Below are 21442 nucleotides of genomic sequence, written 5' to 3' on the forward strand. Positions count from 1 at the left end.
ACACGTACTTGTGACTGTACTCAGCTGGGTTTGGATGGAATGAACGCTCGGAGGCCGAAGACGGCGACAAAGATCCAGCTGCCATTTTAGGCCTGTTGATCAGGATTGCTTCACCGTGCTTTACAAACGCTCCACATTCTGTCACTAAAAATATAATCTTAATGTGTTTAGATGGGATTCTGTAGACAAACACCAGTAATGAATTTACTTAATTTGATTCTGTAATGACAAACAGAAAGATTATATTGACATTTTCTGAGACGTTCCTGTACTCGACTAAGCAGAAAGCAGTTATTTAAATATCTAAATGCCCCAGAGCTGTTAGGCTGTAGGAAGGTGAGACCCCTGCAGTCTGTTTGAAGTCTTTGTGTTGGACGTAGTGGTGCTTTGATCGCAACGTATAGCAGGGAGACTCCAGGGTGTGTGCACCGCTGTGATCATCACATCACAGGGCTGAATGATGCTAACCTGAGGCACCATCATCATCATCACCCTCAGCTATCTTGGCTGTTATTACACCACCTATGTGGGCTCCCTTGGTGTGTTTTTTTTCTGTAAATTCTTTTTTAGCTCAGCTTTACTTTTTCTGCTGGGTCCCTTGGATTCCATGGGTTGATGTTCTGCTGTCCATACAGTGTAGGCAGTGAACAGGCTGCGAGGGTGGGAGGAAACGGTCAGGGTTTGTGGACAATTGAAGGATTACATAATTTGCAAATGTTGCGAAACCAATGTGGAGAGTCAGGTGAGCCGTAGATGGAACGGGAGAAATATAAAAATATTTGATCCTGTGTATGACCGGATCAGTGTGGTGCTATGGTTTAATGTGAAAAATGTCTGTCGATCTTTTAACATCAACGCCATACATTTTTCACATGTAGCTATTATTATCCCTCTGAAAAGAGAATAGGACGATTTTTAATAGATATTTAATCATTTTAAAATATAAACAGTAACAAGGCAAATAGATGTTCAAAGTGCAAATTAGGAAGTTTGCATGTTGCAGCCAGTCTTGCAATAAATCTGAAGAAGCCTCTAACTGAAGACTGTCATGAAAAACACAATTTCTGGCCAGCAGAGATGATAAAAATGAACAAAAGTCAACAAACAGAACAAATCAGAAGCAGCAAATCAGAGCTCATCCAACATGCTGCCACCATGAGCTTAGCTAATGCTAACCTAGCACAGCTAGCGCTCCTAAAAGTGGTCTAACAGATTGAAAGACCATTCCCTGTTTGTTAATCTTGTGGCCAAATATTTGATAAAGGTCCATAGTGTTCAACGATCACCTTGATTTTTGTGTCTTTGTCCTTTTACTTTTTCTAGTTGATGCCTACCTGACCTACTGAACTTTTGAATTGGCTAAAACTTACTGGTGTTCCACAACATAATGGTTGTTTATTGAATATTTAATATGAGTTTGAGAACTTGATGAAATAAATAAATAAAAACGAATAACATTATACATATTTTTTGATTAATAAAATGTCAAATGTATAAACTGTACATTTGCATAACTCTGGTGAGTGGCTGGTGTCAGTGATGTCAAACTGACCTCTAGTATAAAGTTCATCTTAGGAGAGATATTTAAGCAGAGGAGTGGTGTGATTGCTTTTTGAGTTCAGCCAGTCGTCTTTTATGTGCGCTGGTTTTAAAAACATAGTTGTTACAACAAAACTGATCCAAATCAAATCTGACATAAAAGCTTTAAAGCGCTGAATAACCTCATGGCTAATGTAGGCGTGAATAAAACCTTGGCATTGATTAATGGGTCTCTTCAATGCGTGAGATCATTTTTTTTCCTTGGGCCCGGTTTTGTCCCGTCTTCCTAAAAGATGGAGATGATTTCATCTATTTTAAACCGGTTGTGATTCTCATATGAGTGCCTATTTTAAGACGCGGTTCTCAACATCGTTAGCTGCTGGGTTTCTTTATAGGAGACGGTGTTGCTGTCGACGGGTCGACTCCGCTCTGTTCATTGTTCCTGCTCTGATTCTGTCAGAATAAACATCTGTAGCTATCTCAGAGCTATTTAAAGGGGACATGTCCATCTGATTTAGAATGAGGAAAAACTGCATCTGCTCAGACGTATTATCTTTGTAATGCACACTCGGCACAAAAAACAGATGTGTTTTTCTATATTGAAGTCATGCGTTTTTAAGGAGCCTGTTTCTTTCCCCTTAAATGGTGCCATAAGAAGTTCTATGAACCCCATCGATGCTTAGGCCAATCGCAGATTTCTTTGCCTGAAAAGCTGCTAAATATAGCAACAAACAGTAAGGTGACTGTTGTTAACCACACGTATGCAGACGTGACCTGGTGGGCAGGTCTGTCAGTCAGTCCTCTCTGATAGCAGAGCAAAAGGGGACAGTGGCTGATGTTCAGACCTTTGCAGAGAGTAAAATTTGTTTAGCATGCAAGTGTCGGTCATTGGCCAGTCTCCCAAAATCAAGGAACTCGGGGATGATTTATCTGTGCACCATTATTAGGAATCCTGAGGACTTTTTGATCATTTAAATTAAATTGCAATAAAGCTTACGCCAATTTAATGTATGTTTTTTAGTGCATAGAAAGAAAATCAACTACAATCAGAAATGTCAGAGCATGCACCAAAGAAGACTGTAAATCAGTATCGACTGGTAAAAGCCTGATTAGTGAATCTGTGATTGTGTTGGGCATTTTGATGGGGGCTGGTGAATAGCTTAAACCCCAAAATGAAAAAATGCTGACTAGCCCTAAAGCACTAGTCATAAACATTAGCCCCACTAATCCTAAAGCTCTACACGAACACGGTATTGAGCAGTAGCTAATGCTAAAGCAGTACGCAACACTGTGTTTAGCAGATTTTAATGCTAAAGCAGTACACAACACGGTATTTACTAGAAGCTGTTGCTAAAGCGCTATACCAATATGCTATTTAGTGTTAGCTAATGCTGTTGTGCTTCACCAACACTGTTTTTACCTAGTGCTAAAGTGCTAACTTCAATTCAAATTATAGCTCCCCTTGAAAGACAACACTCAAGCACCTATTTATGTTTTATATGATAATTTACATGTTCTATAATGTCCTTAGATATTGTATTTATGTTTATATCTTGTTCTCCTTTGTCTGTTTAATTTTGTCCCTGTGTGTTTTATGCTTAAATTAAAATGAGGGAAAATAGACAGAATGCAATGACAGGAACCGAAACTTCTGCATAAACAGTCTTCACCCACTTCAAAACAAGAGCATGAATATAAATGTACACAAATGTTGCATTTTATTCAACTGAAAGTTTATGAAACGGTCAAGTAAATTAGTGCTTAAGGAATGTATCTGGGAAATTTGATTTAGGGGAAGGTAGGAGTGCTAAATGTTTTCACAGTTAAACACTAAATATAAAATTAGCCTTACTATTGGCGCATTAGCAAGAAACTGCCTACTGCTGTTATTATCCATTGAACCGTTGCTGTCAAACCTTGTTTGAGGTTTACAAAACCTATTTTTGTGGAAAAAATATCAAATGGGAAGTTTTTACATGAACCCAATATTTTTTATCATCTTGTTATGTTAGTGGTATCATTGCATAGCTAATGCTAAGTCTACAGTGTACCAAAGTGCACTGTAGCTACTGTAATTTTCATGCATATGTTATAGGCAATGATTCATAGCAGATGATTTATAAATGAAGAGGGAACTACCTGTATGAATCCAACCTGATATGAATAACCGATCTGGTCCAGCCAATCAACCTGAAGTTAGCGTTGTTGGCTGATTTTAACTGAGGTCCATCAGATTCCCCTCCACCTCCCCCCTTATTCATTAAATGCCAGAACTTCCACCATTTCCGTCTCTCAACCAAACTTCTCATAAACACAGAATTTAGCTCCTGAAATCTCTTTAAACATGGAGTCGGACCGCCTCGGCCTGAGCAAGTCCCGTCCCCCAGCAGTACTGTACACGCCTGCCTTCACTCTGCTGATTTCATGGCTCTTAACCAAACACAAAGACTCCATTATGGCTCTGCTTTCTGAAATAAACTCACATTTTCTCTCCATTTCTCTTTCTCCCCCCTCTCTCTGTTCTTCTTCGCCCATCTTTTCACACTCTTCCTCCTCCCACTCAGTCACTTTCAGCCTCATCTCCAGGATTGAACTTAAAAAAAAAGCCACATTTTCCATTTCATTACCTCACCCTGATTTTGGGAGTTATAAAACGAAGGAGGGGGGTGAGACGAAGGCATGGTAGGAAGATTGCAGAGTGGGTCATAATTAAGCGAGTAATTAGGCCTCGTCCCCGGCAACCCTCGACCCACCTTCTCGTCCTTTGAAGTCCTCTCCTCCCGACTACCCAGGGTGCACTTGCGAGGCATCCAAAGGAATGGGGGATGTCGGAAATGTGGGTCAAAACGAGTGTGTGCGTGAATATCTGGAGATGCTGCTGATGATGAAAAGAGCGAGTGTGTTGGTGGTGGGGGGCAGCTTCCCCCTCAGCGCTTCTACCTCCACTGGTGGGTTGCTTCTGATCCTTTTCATGCTGAAATCATTTCCCCGCCTGCATGCAGACGCATCATTCATATGTGCCAGTTTTGACACACACACACACGCGCGCGCACACACATGTCACATGAGTCCCTTTGTTTTGGTTTGGTGCAGAGATAAAACCCGGCTCTGTTACACTTCTGTGTTGGGGGGACAAAGAGCGCTTATCTCATAGAATGAGTGTGTGCACGGAGTGGGAGGCGGAGGGGAAGAATTTGATTGTACGAGGATTTTTTTGTTGTTGTTGTTTTCGGATGCAGTTATTTTACTTTTTTTCCCCCCCTATCTTTACAAGCTGCACTTTTCAGCCTCGTTAAACTGTTTCACTTTCTTGTTTTTCCTCCCTGGAAAGCTGTTTGGAAGTTATCATCACATGGGGCCACCAGGGCTGGCATGATGCATTTCCTCTGGAGCAGTGGTCACTAACACATGTTGTCGAGTAGGATGGTGAAAATCTTTAGGAAAGAGGGTGAGGATAAATATTAAAATGGAAACAATATTTTCCAACAGATTGAAATGGTTAAACATTTTTTTCTGTACGTGGTTATGTAAAACCTAACTCTACACTATTTCTCTTTAAAGGAAATCCCTAGATGTCTTTTAGCAGCATAGTTCATGATTTCAACATCCACTGCAATGTATTAGACACAGATTTCATCATAAAAACTCCTTTCACACTATTTGGCAGTCCTGTAAAACAACAAAAAAAAATTACAATAAATTCATTTTCTTTATTTGACAAAACTCAAATGTAATGTGTGGATATTTGGTTTGGAAAAAATACACTAAATAATAACAATGATTGATGACATTTAAAGTCACAATTTACACTTGTTGAAAAAATATATTTACTTAGTGAGGGATGAGTATGGAAACCCATTTCTGTCATGAAAGAAAAAATAGAAGCCCAGGAGGAAGACCCAATTTTGACTTGTAGACATAATTATGAGTTTCAAAGTCATAATTGATATAAAGTGGCAACATTTTATTGATATAAAATATAATTCAGTTATATTAGACAAAATGATCATTTCAACTTTCTAAGTCATAATTGTAAGATTCAAAGACATGATTTTTTATGAGATACCGTTTCTCTAACGACGAGCCCCATTAAAGAAACAGTGTGACTTTTTATCTCGACTTTGACTTTAGACTTTGGAAATGGGTTTCCATTGGGGAACGACATACATAAAACACACAAATATCATGCTCATATGTACAACTGACTGCTGTACAAACCTTCATATTTATACTAGTAAAATGGTTCAGAAATGGACAGAGAACTATGACTTTGATATGGAATCAGGAAAATTGTGGAATAAAAACCATGTTGGAACCCTGAACTTCCTCTGTTGAATGAGTTAAACATTCGCTGATGATGGTGTACTGTTCACACCAAGGAGTAAAAAACATAAATGAAGCTATTCATGCTAACTAAAGCAAATGGGTTGGTTTTTATTGGTGTTCTGGAGTTGGTGGAGGCTTGATGCATCCTTAAATATGTCTTCAGCCACTGAAGATTATTATTATTTATTATTATTATTTCATGGCATTCCCTCAAGACAAAATAAAACTAAGATGGCTTATGTGTTGGTGCGAGCTTGTGATGCTGATTCATTAAGAGGTTCTCACCATGTTCTGTCATCAATGACAAATTGTTGCAGGCGTGTGTGTGTGTGTGTTGACACACTGATGGTGTCCTTTTTATACAAGACGAGCCAATAACCTTGACAGAGTCCGATGGAGGCGGACGGTACCGGCGGAGGGGCGGCTAGCTTCTCACCGCGGCTCAGACGGGACGGACGGGGCGTTTCTACTGCTGCTTCCTCACCCCGTTTCCTCGAGCCGTGCTCGCATGCCCTTTTCACCCACAAACACACACACACACACACGGAATAATCACGCAAAGACACACTATCGCAATAACAGAGGGTGACACAATGAGCAGGGACTGGCTCGGAGCAGATTGAGCAAGGTGTTTCCTGTGACCTGGACGACTGCACACAACACACACACACTTAGTCTGCCAGCCCCTCCTCATCAGATCTTAATTTCTCCCTCCATACCCATGTGAACGTGTGTGTAGGTGAAAAACGGCTATGTTGCAGGCTGTGATGCACATCCTTTATTTATGCCGTCTTCATGCTTTATTCATGCTCTGTTCAGGCATTTGCAAAGTGAATGAATATTGGATTAAAAGCAGCGTTCCGTTATTCATGAGCGGGGATATTTTGGACTGTGCCGGTGCTTGTGTAATCCCCCGTCTGGCATATCGCAACATTCAGCAAAACCACCCTAAAATACTGGACGTCTTCACTTTAAGCTGACCGTGTGTGTGTGTGGATGTGTGTGTCTGACAGGCTGTGAACTGCCCTGCTATGGAGAAGATGAAGAGGATAAAGAAGCGCCTGTCGTTAACTGTCCGGCCCAGTCTGACCATCGACGAATCTCTGTCCGAACTGGCCGAGCAGATGACCATCGAGGACGGTGGGACGAAGGACAACGGTAACAACCTGATGACAGTCCACTGTAAAACCTCGTTTATTCTGGTACCTAAAGTGGGATGCAAATTTTGCTGAGTCGCCATCCTGTCAGATAAATTGTCCCTGAAATTATTGCGATAGACGACAATATTGTCATTTGGAGACCATTTCAAACTAATATAATAATAATAATGGCATAACGATTTGAGTACACCCACTTTAAGGTCACAAAATGTACATTTCTGTAGAACATTTAACACTGGGACGGGAAAACATTTTAAATATCCAAAATAAATGGACAAAACTACAATAGTTGGAATGGATTGTGAAGTCTCTGTAACCATAATTGCACTGCAGAAAAATACACCATTCAGCTTAGACAGTAAAAACGGCAAAAGTGTCGGGTAGTGCAAACTAGTTACTAAAGTTTTCTAAAAATGGCAGCTTTCCAACGACACCAGAAGAGAGCATCTCTTTATCAGCTGTTGTCCAAATGGAAATCATCATGCAATTGATTTATTACTTATTGTGACAGGTTTAGCTATACTTGCGTCTAATAGGCCTGTCACAGTAACACATTTTGCAATTCCTTAATATCCTTTTGGATTCCAAACGACTACCTCTACCATAGAAAGAGCAGCACTTTTCTTTTTTTCTGAAAATTGATAACCTGCCAAAAAATCTCTCAACTACCTTTCAAGTGTCCAATCGCATTATTGCCCTTAACATAGAAACACATGTTGGTATTATTTCCTTTAGCCCTTTGGAATTGTTGGAATAATAAAAATGAATCCATGGTTTAAGGTGATACTGTTGCCTGAGGAGCGGCAGTAAAGCTTCTCCCTCCACACGCCTGTCAGCAGCAGACATTTAACAGCTCTCCGCTGAGCTTTCTGGGCCTTGACAGCACTCAGGGGTGCTGAGATTATGAAGCGCTGATGTCCATGAATTAAGAAAGATGGCTCTGTGAGCGAGTCAGTTGCAGCTGCAGCGGCTTGCACCGAGTCGCTCTGCATCAAGTTATGTAACAGAATGGAGCTACTTCACTCCCCCCCCACACACACACACACACACACACACACAAGGAGTCCTGTATCTGAGATTTCAGACGATGTTATGTTGACTTTTATTACTTTCTTCCTGATTCACTTGAACTCAAACGTAGCCAAACCCTGACCTCATCCTATACATGAACATGTTTCACATCTTTGTGCTCTGCACCTTACCTCACCCAGGTGACGGAGTAACAGACTGCAGACACTGGTATTGCCCACTCAAACAAAAAGCAGCAAATCTGTAGAGAACAGACACCCACTGTTCAGAAAGAGACCCGCTTTTATTCATCCTTACAGTTATATAACATCCTTCTTGGTACCACAGCTACACACAGCTAGAAGCCGTTGGATTGACTGACGCATGAAAGTAGTCTATTGCCACTTATCGACAACTTTCAGAATAAATGGACTCGCATCCATCTTTTCCAGCACATTTGCCTTTTCAGCCTTTTCCCTGTCGCTTTCTGCTCAGAATGACTCACTAATAACAGAGTTTAACGATGAGCTGCAGCTAGTGAAACCACATGAATTAGAGGCACTTTAGCAGGTGTTTGGGTCAAACCATAGAATCTTCACGTCTTTGAGCTGCATAAAGCAGTACGAGGCTAAACTACTCCATTCAGAAGCAAAATGTTTGACTAACAGGGCACCAGTGATTTCAAACCATCTCAAAGGGCAGAAACACATAAATTCATACTTGAGAGTAGAGTGAACCTAAACAGTCACTCCACTGAAATCCAGGATTTCCATAAAAAAAAGCTCACTTTTAAGATTTGTACCACCTCTAGAAATGAGATGCGTTCATCTTGTAATTCCCCTGTGTTTTAGCCCCTGAAGGCAGCATGCTGTTAAATGTAAGGCTAGCTTGTAGGAACATGACAGAGACTTTGAACGTACAGTTTTGAAGAGCAGACATGGAGCAGATGGTTTGTGTGAGCAGACAGATAATCCGCAGACTAGAGACTTACTTTTATAAGTCAAAATGAAACAGAATGTATGAATTTTAGTGTTGAAACTGCTGCTTCATCCAATCTTGACAGAAAACCTGGTTGGGTTACTTGCTTACCAAAGTTTGTAGTTGAAGTTCCAAATGAATAAACAAAGGCTTATAGCCTATTGTTGTCTGTTGCCCATCATTCTCAAAGGAGGTAAAGATATTAATGTTAAGATCCAGTTGAAGGGATTTGCTCACCTTGTCTGTAACCTTTGTGTACATTTGCTTTTCTTTCAATCCATCATATGTTTTGGTTGGATAAACGCAATGTGCTAATTGTTGGTTGGTAAAGATGCTACAGGGTTAACTACAAACATTTTTTGCTGTCCTGCTTTTATAGAAAACAAAGAGTCAAGTTACCTTTTATGAACGAGCTTAGAATATTTTCTGCCAGTGTTCCCGTCATTGGTTTCTTTTAAGTAGCAGAATAATTAGGACAGCTACTAGCTACTGCTGCTAATAACGATAACATCAAAGACTTTCAACATTACATGATTGAAACACATCTAGTCCTTGTTAAGATTTATTTTGGGGGTTACAGTGGCTACCTTGGTTTCAAAGTAAAGAAGGTAAACATGATCCATAACTCTACTGGTGTAGCTTAGCATTAGCATTGCTAAAGTGAGGAAACACCAAAGCAGCTCACCCTTTTTCCTAAATTATCCTGTGTTTCTTTTTTTTTTGTACCCCGCCAGGGGGTCTTTTTGTGGGCTTAAGTATCCCTTATTTTTTGGAAGTATGCTGACAGGAAAGGGGGAAGAAGAGGGAGGAAGACCTGAGGGAAATGTCGCCGGGTCCGGGAGTCGAACCCGCGACGGCCACATCGAGGACTCAAGGCCTCCAAACATGGGTCGCGCTATCCCCTACGCCACCACGACACGCCCAGTTTATCTGTGTTTTTATCGACAGAAAGTCTGCGAAACATATTTGGCATGTCAAAGTCACTGTATTAGCTGTCTTTTTAAATACCAATTGACTTGGCTGGTGACTTGGCTAGCTACTTGCCTACTTTTGTTAACATATATTTTTTTTAACATTAAGGGTTGAAGCCACTGTTGGCTTAACTTGGTTTTGGCTGGAAATGCTAAAGTGGTTAGCCTGTCATTGTACAGCACTAGGACAAACCTCTAATCTGTAAGCAGTCAAGTGTATTTTTCTGATTAAATGTTCAGTTTATTGGTTCATGTGTCTATGGAACAAAACAATTATGCTGCCTACTTGCTTTATTAAATTTTTAAAATAAAACATTTGCAGCTTTTCATTTGACACATACTTATGTGGCTTTTTATAGTTTAGGCTGTTTATTGGTTCTGTTTTAAACATGTTGGCTTAAATTTAATGTAATATTTTGTTGTTATGAATGTATCCATTCTATATGTGATTTATGAGATGATTAGAGTTTGACTGTGGCTTAGGTTTTCTACCTGAAGGTCTTTCTCCTGTTTCTTGCATCGATTTTAACTTGGCCGCCCTCGTTTTTCTGCTGCAGAGCCCTTCATGAGGAATGGCCGACCCCCCACTTCCCACAGCATGCACTCCTTCCTGCACCAGTACACCGGCTCCTTCAAGAAGCCGCCGCTCCGCCGGCCGCACAGCGTCATCGGCGGGAGCCTGGGGTCCTTCATGGCCATGCCCCGCAACAACGGCAGCCGCCTGGGTGAGCCTCGCCAACACAACACAACACAACACAACACACACACACACACGAAGGAACGGAAGGAAACGAGCAGATGGCATCCGGCAGCAGACAGGAAGCGTGTCATGATGCTGAGATTTCCACCGTCCTTCCTCACATATGCAGATACACACTCGACAGAATGACTCGCCGTCATTCCCATGAGCCAGCTTCCCTGTCGCTCCCCTGTTCTCCCCCACCCTCCTGCCTGGGCTGCTGGATGTGGGACCCAGGCAGACGTGACACAGCTTCCTGTGTGAGCTGATTCATCTCAGCTGAGCCACGCAACAGAATGTGTCAAAGCCACAGCCATTAAGGGGTGACAAGATGATTCACAGGACACAAGAACCAATTATCATTTATGTTATTATTTACACGCTTCTATGGTCAATGTTCAGTTGACAAAAGGCTCTAAAGTAATCAGACTAGGAATAGGGATGCACCGATCCACTTTTTCCACTTCCAATACCGATATCGATATGAGAGGTTTAGTATTGGCCAATACAGGAAAAACAGCTGAATTGATGTAAAATGTTTTACTTTTTTTTTTAAACACTAACATAAATGTACTGAATTACAAATTTGTTTGACAACTCTTCAGCAGCACAGCACACTTAAATACACCAACAGCTTCACGAGCTTTTACATGGTTAAACATGTAAAAGCAGCATAACTTTAATTTGTTCAGTCAGTGCAGTTAGAAGTAGAACAGTAGAATAGTAAACCTTCTTTCAAATGGTTCAGAAAGAGCAATTAGGGATTCTAAATATAACATAGAATAAACAAAATATGATGTCACTCAGAGCACAAAGCAAACCGCTTTATTTAAAGCCCTGAGAGGGATGTGCTGTGGTGGCGCAGGGGTTAAGCACAACCCACATAAGGAGGCCTTAGTCCTCGACGCAGCTGTTGCAGGTTCGATTCCCGGCCTGACAACCTTTGCCACATGTCTTCCCCCTTCTCTCATTACCCACTTTCCTGTCAATTAACTATCAAATAAAGGCCACTAGAGCCAATAAAAACCTTTAAAAAAAAAAAAAAAAAAGCCCTGAGATAAAATGATTGTAATGCAGAGCGCTGTTAGAAGATCAGCTTTGCCTTCAGCAGCTCTGTAGACAGTAGTGCCCATTTATTGTGACCCCAAACTTCCTCTCAGATGACAGCATTGCCTCAATACTTTCAGGAATCACCATGAGGTAATTCAGAGGATCCATCCTTGACACTGCTGAGCAGCAGCTGCATTGTTTCAGTTCTAACCAGTGAAATGTTGCATCATGTGCGTTGTGGATTTAGCATCACAGATTCATTTGGTTACCTTGCAGTTTTGGTTTAAAGTTTTTGTTAAACATAAGCCAAGGTTGTAGTCACCAAGAAATCATTGAGTGACTACAATCAGCTAATTTTCAAGGTTGGCTTTAGGTCCCAAGCGGTGATCTGCTGCTTGGGAACTAAAGCAAAATCAGATTTTTTCTTTCCCCCTATTATAAACACACCGCTCTTTAGCCCTAACCTCTAATAACTCTTCACTAGCTGTGTTTCCATTACAAACTCTGTCAGTATTACGCTAATGTCGAAAAAACACAATTTCACGTTTGCGGTATTTCCATATAATTAGAACTATGATTGAAATCACACGTGATTACGTTTGTTTACATAAGTCATTAAAAAAAATCCTCCTACCACATCCTGTCACCTTTTTCTTTGTGGTTTGCGCCAGTGGCAACATCCAGTTGTTGATCACGTGACTCCTGTGATTCAGAAAGTGTTTCCATTGCAGTTTTGGAAAATAAAGTAATTTCGATACAGTCTAAGAACATCTCATTCTAGTGTCAAACGTTTTTATCAAAAAACGACAGTTGTTTTTTTTTTTTTTAAATTGCCATGTTTTCATTAAGCAATTTTTATTTTTTTTATTTTGAATTGCGCAATTATTTGGCCAACAGAAACACAGAAGCTCTGACTAAGAGACGATGACTCAGTATGGTGTGAAGCCTAAAAGATGGTGTATGAGGTTATTTAAAAGGAAAAATAAATCCAGAAACATGAATGAAACAGAATTATGTGCATTGGTCTTGAAGTAATGAATCAATGAATTTTTGCAGTGAATTGACTTTGCTCATTTAAAGTGCCTTGAGACGACATCAGTTGTGAATTGGCGCTATACAAATACCCTGAATTAAAATCAATTGTAACCTTTCTAACTTCCTAAGTTTATTCTTCTACCCACTCCTTTGATCGTCTATTATTGAGCGTTACTTGTAATTCATAACGCTCAAACTTCGAAAATATGAAAACCATACCTTTTCTAACCTCCTGTCCTGTAGCTGTGCTGCAGCAGTGATGCACAGATCCTGCAGTGATTCTGTCCTCTTAAAGAGTGCAGCCAATAGTTTTTTGTTCAAATCTCTGCTTGTAAAAGAAACGCCAATGTTCCCAACTACCTATACATTAGACATCAGTCATCATCCTCCTCATGTTCCTAGGTTGCTATAAAACAGTCATCTGTACCTCAGCATGCTTCCTTCCTGAATGCTGTGGCAGGATTGTCAGAACCGTTCTGTCCAACAAATGCTAAAAGGACCCATTGAGCCCCACACTGGACCCTGTCCCAGTTAGAGGGACTTGGATGTAAAAACAGGACAGCTAAGTAGGACGTGGATGTTCCACATCTAGCTGCTGCGCTCTGTGTTCATTATCAGACATGCTAATGAGGAGGAGCAGAGAGAGGGGAAGCTTCAGAGCTTCAGTATGAGAAAGGAAAAAAAGGTTGAGTTTAATTATTCAGGATGAAACACAGAGTAAAAACAGCTGCAAAGTGAATTCACGAAAGTTTTTTTGGGTGAGAAATTGGTTATAAAGCCAAACAAAAGAAGCGAACGGAGAAGCGGTATGTGGATGTTTTAACGGAGCCGGCTGATGGAATGAAAACACAAAGTCTGGGTTATTCACACAGGAGGAATTCTGGGAGGGAAGAGATGGCGGAGAGGTATGCGAAAATAGTTGAAGGTTGAGCAGCAAGGAAAGTAGGACAGATTAAATCACGCCAAAGTAACTGGGGAAGATGTACACGAGTTAAAGAGCAGCACTGAGATAAGCTGCTGCCTACTGAACCCTCAGGAGGAAGAGGAGGCGAAACCAAAGGGGGAACAAGATTGGGAGAGACATAGGGGAGAAAAAATAAAAAAAAGTAAAGATGTTAAGTTTGATTTTCCATTTGTGATCAGTCATTTTACTAAAATAACAGCAATCAGTCTGTTTATTTGATTTGCGATGTTGGATTAAATTGTGGCAAAAATACTGAAAATCTGACACAGTTCTGAAATGATTTTTGAAACAATAGATGAGCAGAGCCTATCAAGTAAAACGGATAAATTTTAAATATACAGCCTGAATTATAAATCTATAAAATAAGCTTTTCTGCTTGCTTTTTTTTGTCAGATTCACATATTTTAGACCCTTTAAACAATAATAGTTTTAATATCAGACTGAGAGTTTCTGAGTAAATAAAGGAAGCTGTTTTCAAATGATTTTTTTTTTTTTTTCCAAAAGTCAAAATTCTGAGGGTAAAGTTCAAGTTCTACAACTACATGATTTTATTAATGGAAAATAAATGAAATGATTCAACAATAAAAAAAGTTTGAGAAAACTGATGGGGATTTCCGATGCCAAACTGTCCTGGTGATGATAATAAAACAAAGAGAACAAAATTGGATTTTTATCGATGAAGCCTGATCCAAAACTGAAAACAAAAATAAGCATTAGTTAAAGCCCTGGACGCAGTATTAAAGTTATTATTCAAAAGGAAACATGTGTTCCTATGATTATTTAAAAAAAAAAAAAAAATCTGCCCACGTGGATTGTGAAATTAAATCCAAAATGTTGAAATGCTCTTGCTGGGTGGCGATAACTTGAGCATGGCTCAGAATGTGGAGGACAGGAATCCTGCGTGTGTTTTTCTTTGAGGTTAGTTGTTTTTCTTCTTCTGCTCATGTTTAGGTTTAGTGAAGTCAAAACATGATGATACGCATGCCAAAAAAACCCTGCTAAATACCAACTTAATTTTTTTTAATTGGTGTTTTTATTAATTTTTAGAACAAAACATTCAAGAAAGACCGTTGCATGTAAAAAATAAAACAACAACTAACAAACACGCAATTGTGTTTTATTGATGACTATATTTCTTGACGCCCTTCAGGGATGTACAGAAATCCAGAGTTTTATCATCATGACTGGTGGTGTCTTGATGGATTCACTGATTTTATAGACAAATCTAAACGTTCGCATGTGTTTCTGTGGTTCTTGCACAAATCTCATCAAATATGACTTATCAAATGGGCAAAAGAGAATAAAGGAACAAAAGCCATTCTTTTCCTGCTCTGACTGCAAACCTAGCAGGAAATTCTCATATTTGGCTCCTTTCCTCCTCCTCTCCTCCCACACCTTTCTCTGCGCACTCAACAAAACCCCTGCATGGAAATATTGTCTGATTCAGACCTCTTCCTCTTTCCATTTTGTTTTTTTCTAAATAAATGGAGGTCATTTCAGCAAACTAAACTGGTAATTATATGTTACGTCGAACAGTAGGAAACAGCGGAATGGAGTGGAAAAGGTAGAAATGTTTTGATCATAGCGGGAGGTGGCAGACGTTTTAATATTTCATCTATAATAATGCAACGGTTATGTTCAAAATTTAATCTCTCATTTAAATCTGATTCCTTCTCTGAGCGTCACGTTTGACAACAGGCTTCTTGTTTTGTGGCACTGACACATTGATGACAGAGCTGCTCAGCCATATCTACTCATTAACTGTGTATATGTGTGTGAATGGAGGAGAGGGTGGGCATGGGGCATGTACATACACACATTTTCTCCAGCTGGGTTTCAGTAGTGGTGGGAGTTTTATTGCCTGGGAGGAAATGGAGCAGGCTGTGGTTTCTCGTCGTAGCCTGGAAGGAGGACTTTCAGCTCCATGTTCGTTTGATAACCGTTGCTGTGTCGAGCAGCGAGACATTGAGTGAATGTTTGAGGTGGGAAAACGCCTGCTATGAAATCTCTCTTTAACTAAATGCAAAGCCTTAGAAAAACTGCAGCAACATTTGAGGCAAATGATGCTCTGTTGCTGATAGTGAAAGCTTAAGTGGTTTGTGTCCAGGCTGTGCGGGGTCTGCAGAGAGGTTATCTGCGCTTTTTGCCTGACCCTGGACCTGTACATCTCCTGAATGGAGAGTTCTAGAAGTCAGAAGTGATCCAGGACTTCCAGAGTGTTTTCAGAAGTCAACCGTCTTCTCTTTATTGGGCTGAGCTCTCGGCGGTTCTGATCAGACCACTGGGCCAGCTGATCCACCTTCCACCTGTATGCAGACTCACCTCTGTCCTGGGTCAGACTAATAGCTGGTGTTGTATGCAAACCCACAGACTGGTCTCCTGAGGTTTCGTCATTTGTGCAGAGAGAGATTAGTGGGCCGAAAACACACCACTGGGGGACGCCAGTGCTGATTGTTGTTGTGCATTAGAAGATGTCGCTTATTGAAGATGATAATGATTTGCATATCAATGACTGCCTACTTTAAGTGTAAAAAGGAAATGACTCGGAGGCCCTTTCTCTCAAAAAGGGAAAGACAGGAAAACATGTTATTGAGGTAGAGACTAGCTTAAATGCAGCCCCCAGCTAATTTTTTTAGTGCCTTACGCTTAACACTGTCATGTTTGGATCTTCAATAGACAGGATTAGCACCAATAGAGAAGCTAATTCTCTAAACCTGCTCAGCTCAGGGCAACAATTGAAAGGTTTAAAACGACTGACTTTGTGTCAATCAAGGCTGAAGGAGAACCTGAGTTTATGAAAGCCACCTGTAGATGTACAGGAGTACTACGGAGTTTTAGGATGCATTCACTCTGTTTAGTCCACTTTAATCCAACTCCAGTCCGTTTGCCTAGAAAGTCCGGTTTGTTTGGGAACGTGTCAATCCACAATTCAACTCTGATGTGGACCAAAAAATCAAACTGATCTGCCTACAAACCTCGATCTCAGTTCAGTTGAAGTAAACTCTGATGTTGTTTAAATGCATACGTGGATGCCAAGCTGACCAAAGACCACTCCAAAAGCAGGAAGTAGAATACAGCGCAGGGCATTCTGGGTAAACAAACGTGCAAAGACAAATGGCTTGAGGTCTTTTAAAAAGAGAAATCCTACAAGCACTAAAATTTGACACCACTCTATTTTTGTTTACATTTTGTGAAGAAGGAAGTTGTGTTATGTCATAATGCAACTTCCATGTCGTTATGTTGTTTTCTTCAGTGGTTCCTGGTGCAGCGCCCCCACTTATTATAGGGTAAACAAGTTTTTCAAAGGGTTTGATTCATTTGACACAGTTGAGTGTGAAAGTGAACTGCAGCAGCTGGAAATGTAACAAAGGTTGGGATTTTAGTCCTCCGTTGAACAGAGTCTACCAGACTATCAAAGTGTGAAAACACCCATCCTGGAGCAGATCTGATTCATACTAAGGGGCCCTCAGTAAATTTTATTTGAAATAACCGTGCGGTTGGTTTACTTTTCTCCATCCAGACATCGTCCATGAGAACCTGAAGATGGGTTCTGATGGGGAAAGCGACCAGGCTTCAGGAACATCTTCAGACGAGGTCCAGTCCCCGACGGGCGTCTGTCTGAGGAACAGAGTTCACCGCCGGATCTCCATGGAGGTGAGACCCTGTCACACACACACACACACACCCACACGCCCACACACTGCAGCGGGCTAAGAGGGGGGCAGGGTCGGCAACTGACTCCTCGGCTCTGGATGGTGAGGATACTGATATCTGCGATGCTCCCTGGAGGATCTGGTAGAGAGACTGTACGATTTTTCTCCATGTCAGCTGTCACAGCTCGAGAGCAGACTGGAAAAAAGATTTTCTACCAAGTGGGCATTTAAACACTTGGCCGTCACCAGCTCTGATGCTGGAAACCAGCGCGGTCCATTTTTATTCTGTGGTCAGGTTCAGCCGTGTTAGATCTAATCAGTAATTTTGAGGGGTTTTTTTTATCAAGCAGAAAATCCAGAGAACCACCCTGAGGTGTCAGATATGATGAATGGATTCAGTCCTTTTTTCCAGCTCAACTGTAAGAACAAGAAGAGCTCCCATCTTGGATAAATTCTCTATGGGTTTATGAACGCACACTCTGACCCTCAGCACCACTATGTTGCTCTACCTGCTGGTGTGTTGTTCTTCTCTAGTGATTAAAGCAACCAGCTGAGGTGGTAAACCAGAAATGTGTGTGTTCCAGCAGCCACTCAGTCTGGAGGCGTACTGCCCCCTGCTGGCCAAGAAGAGAAAAGAACAAATCAAAACCCAGCACCTCTGATGCTAATGTGGGTTCTCACTCACAACTACACACTGACCTATTTTTCACTTGTTTTGAATGCTGGGTGCAGAACAGAAGAGGAACTCAAGGATGTGGTAATGATCACTTGACTCAGCACACACACGCCCACACACCCACACACACACAATCAGCATAAACACATTGGGCCTGTTATGTGGAAGTAACAAAAAAGTCTGTTTTAGTAATTCTGTTCAGAACACAGTTCGTCCTTATAAACACTCAAAAATATAGAAACTAATCCAAAACAATTTTACAAATTTGTAAAAAACTAACTTTTTACTTATTCATCTGTGCCTCATAAAATGACTAGAAATGTGATAAATGTGACAGAGCAGTTTATTTCCTGTTTCCTGTTCTTCTTCTTATTATTTTTTTTACTGAACTTTTATGATTCAGAGTAGGAATGCAAAATATATCGGCACCAAATATTCATCAGTTTTTTTTATCATATTGGTATTGGTCCGATAAATAGAACTGTGCCGATATTAACAATTCATATCTTTTTTTTCTGGAGGTTGGTCATTTGACGGTGATGCAGCGCAGCATCATGGGTAGTTTAATTGGAGTAGAGAAGCAGTGGTGAAGTCAGCATTGCGGATGTTTTGTTTTTCTTGGCATAACCACAAAACAGCTGGTAGATGGTGTTTAATGGTTGTCATGGAGACATTCGGAGTCCAAAAATAGTCGGTAATGACAGAAATAAAGCCAGAACATCGTTCCATTATTTAACTGAGAATTAAGTTGGTGGAAATTTCTGTAATAAATAGAATATTTGAAGTCCGATCTATACTGAGCATCATTATTCTTCAGTCAGATGAATGTGTTGCCTCGGTTTCAGACAGCTCAGCTTCTGCTGGTGAGACGTTCAGAGAGTTTTCTCTACAGTATGAGTTGTTGGCTGTCACGCCTCCCGGTGTTTAGCTTTGATCCTGAGGAGAAGCTGTAACTTCTAGACAGGAAGGGCCCTGCTGCCTTCAGATGACGAGGTGTGTGTGTGTGTGTGTGTGTGTGTGTTTATACAGTAAGGTTTTTTTTCTTCCTTTTTCCAGCAAAGACAACATTTTGACTCAGGGGAGCTGAATATTACTGAAGGGTTTAACTGCCAGAGCTTGGAAATAAAATTGGGAGCAGCAACTTGTCTAAAAGAGAAAACCTCCTTGTTATAACAAGATGTAAAACTTAGTGAAATTAAATGGTTTTAGCAAGAAAATTTTCATTCTTACAAGTTTTCAATCTCTTTATATTTAAAATTTTTCTTGTTGAAAAGAGAAGATTTTTCTTTTTAACAAGAAAACCTCGTTATAACGAGATGCAAAACGGATTAAAACAAGAAACAATCTTGCTATAACCAGTTAAACTGAGAGTTTCTCATTGCGCTGACACATTACAGTTTTCTCATTTAATGAGATACTGCTCCTGAATGCATTTCTAATCTTTGGCAGCTAAACGCTTCCATAGAATCTCTATGTGTCTGCCACACTTGTAGCACATTATGACAAAAATCCATCTTTTTTTGTTCCTTGATAAAACATTTGGCTACTTTGTGTGGGTCGATTAAATCAAATCCCAATTAACCACTTAGAAGTTTATAATTGTGATGTAATATAACATAAAAAGGGTGCGAATATTTCTCTAACTACATATATTCATGTAGCGTGAGCCAGGTTGGAGAAGCTAGTCTGTCCTCATGCTGTGATGGGAGCAGATTGCAGAGCAGCAACAGTGGCTATCAGCCATTAGCTCCTGTTGGTACCTAACCGTGTATATCAAAGATTACTGAATCCAGCTGGTGAAAATGGACGTTGCTGTCCCCATGAAATGAATTGATGTTTAAACATAAACATTTGACCCCGTGTGCTTTCAGGACCTGAACAAGCGTCTGTCGCTGCCTGCTGACATCCGCATCCCAGACGGCTACCTGGAGAAGCTGCAGCTCAGCAGCCCGCCCTTCGACCAGCCGCTGAGCCGCCGCTCCCGCCGCGCCTCGCTGGTCAGTTGCAGCCTCCTCTCCCTGCACTCGCACACTCATTACCGAGGTTCCCACTGGGCTGGTTTCCACGGCAACTGGCCCAGCGAGAGGCAAAGAGTCCCAGTAGCTCGCCATCAGATCAGATTATAAAACTCTGCTGGGGGAGATCATGTTGCTTTGTTGCAGATTCGCTAGTGAAAAATGTGACAGCTCTTATTAAGAAGCAATAAATGACTCAATAAATCTGTTAGCATTAACATCCTCTGCATGCTGGCTATTACTGGCATGCATAACAACTTGCATGTTGACATTAGGATGTGGGTTTTATCACTAGCATGTTGACTTACTGCACTCAGTATTCTAACATTAGTGTATAAGCTAAAATTTGCCAAAATGCTGTCGGTAGCATATGGGGTATCACCAGCATGTGAACTTACATTGACATACTCCATTTAGTATGATAAACACAGCTAATAAATCAGAAACCAGCTTAAATGCTTATTTTAGCCATCAGGCTAGTGTTAGCATGGGGGCTATTACCAGCATGTTGAAACTGTCAGTAGCTAAATTTTTAAAAATGCCACATTCACAACCTGATGAATCATTTTTTTGTCGTTCTCTCCAGTCTGAAATTGGCTTTGGGAAGCTGGAGACGTACATCAAGCTGGACAAGCTTGGAGAGGTGAGGAAGCCTTGAAGTAGCGTTAGAGGAACAGGTGCTAGCATACGCACCTGTGCTCCACATGGTCACCGTTTCTTCCCCGGAATCGTTAAAACCCTGCTGTCATGTTTAGGGGACGTACGCCACAGTGTTTAAGGGACGCAGTAAGCTGACGGACAACCTGGTGGCGCTGAAGGAGATCCGCCTGGAGCACGAGGAAGGAGCTCCCTGCACCGCCATCAGAGAAGGTGACCCTCGCCGTTCATGTAGAGCTGAGGCTCGGGTGGCGTACTGCTGCAGTCTGATGAACCGTCATGACACTACTGTTAGCACCATTCCTTTGCTAAATGTTGTCTTTACGTTGTGTCCTCACTTCCTCCCTTTACTTGTGTCCGTCTTTCTCAATTAGATCCTTTTTTCAATTATTTCTTCCTTGTGTCCTTCCTTCCATCCTCTCTCTTTTATTCCCTTCCCTAATTCTCTGTCGTTTTCCTTTCCTTTATTCTCTCCCTCTTGGTTTTCTACTTCCATTTCAGACACCAACTAAAATGCGTATTTTAAACGCAAAGACTTAAACATTTCTTGTTTAAGTCCTTCTTTGTGTCCTATTTTCTATTACTCCGTCCTTCCTTCCTCGTTTTGTCCTTTCATCTTTTCTTGTCTTTATTCTTCCGTACATCCTTGCTTCTTTTTGTCCTTGCTACCT

General features: G+C 40.9%; 1 protein-coding gene across 1 annotated transcript in view; it reads left to right on the forward strand.

The window, feature by feature from the left end:
• The window catches only part of cdk17 (cyclin dependent kinase 17), a 44269-nt gene that overhangs the window by 12524 nt on the left and 10303 nt on the right, over positions 1 to 21442 (forward strand). The window contains exons 2-7 of the mRNA XM_028044088.1: positions 6879 to 7023; positions 10540 to 10707; positions 17291 to 17424; positions 19971 to 20096; positions 20701 to 20757; positions 20870 to 20984. Coding sequence (XP_027899889.1) covers positions 6897 to 7023; positions 10540 to 10707; positions 17291 to 17424; positions 19971 to 20096; positions 20701 to 20757; positions 20870 to 20984 — 727 coding nt within the window. The 5' untranslated portion in view covers positions 6879 to 6896. The remainder of the gene's footprint in view (positions 1 to 6878; positions 7024 to 10539; positions 10708 to 17290; positions 17425 to 19970; positions 20097 to 20700; positions 20758 to 20869; positions 20985 to 21442) is intronic.

This window comes from Xiphophorus couchianus, chromosome 17 (genome assembly GCF_001444195.1).
Source record: "Xiphophorus couchianus chromosome 17, X_couchianus-1.0, whole genome shotgun sequence".
In the NCBI taxonomy this organism is placed as follows: domain Eukaryota; kingdom Metazoa; phylum Chordata; class Actinopteri; order Cyprinodontiformes; family Poeciliidae; genus Xiphophorus; species Xiphophorus couchianus.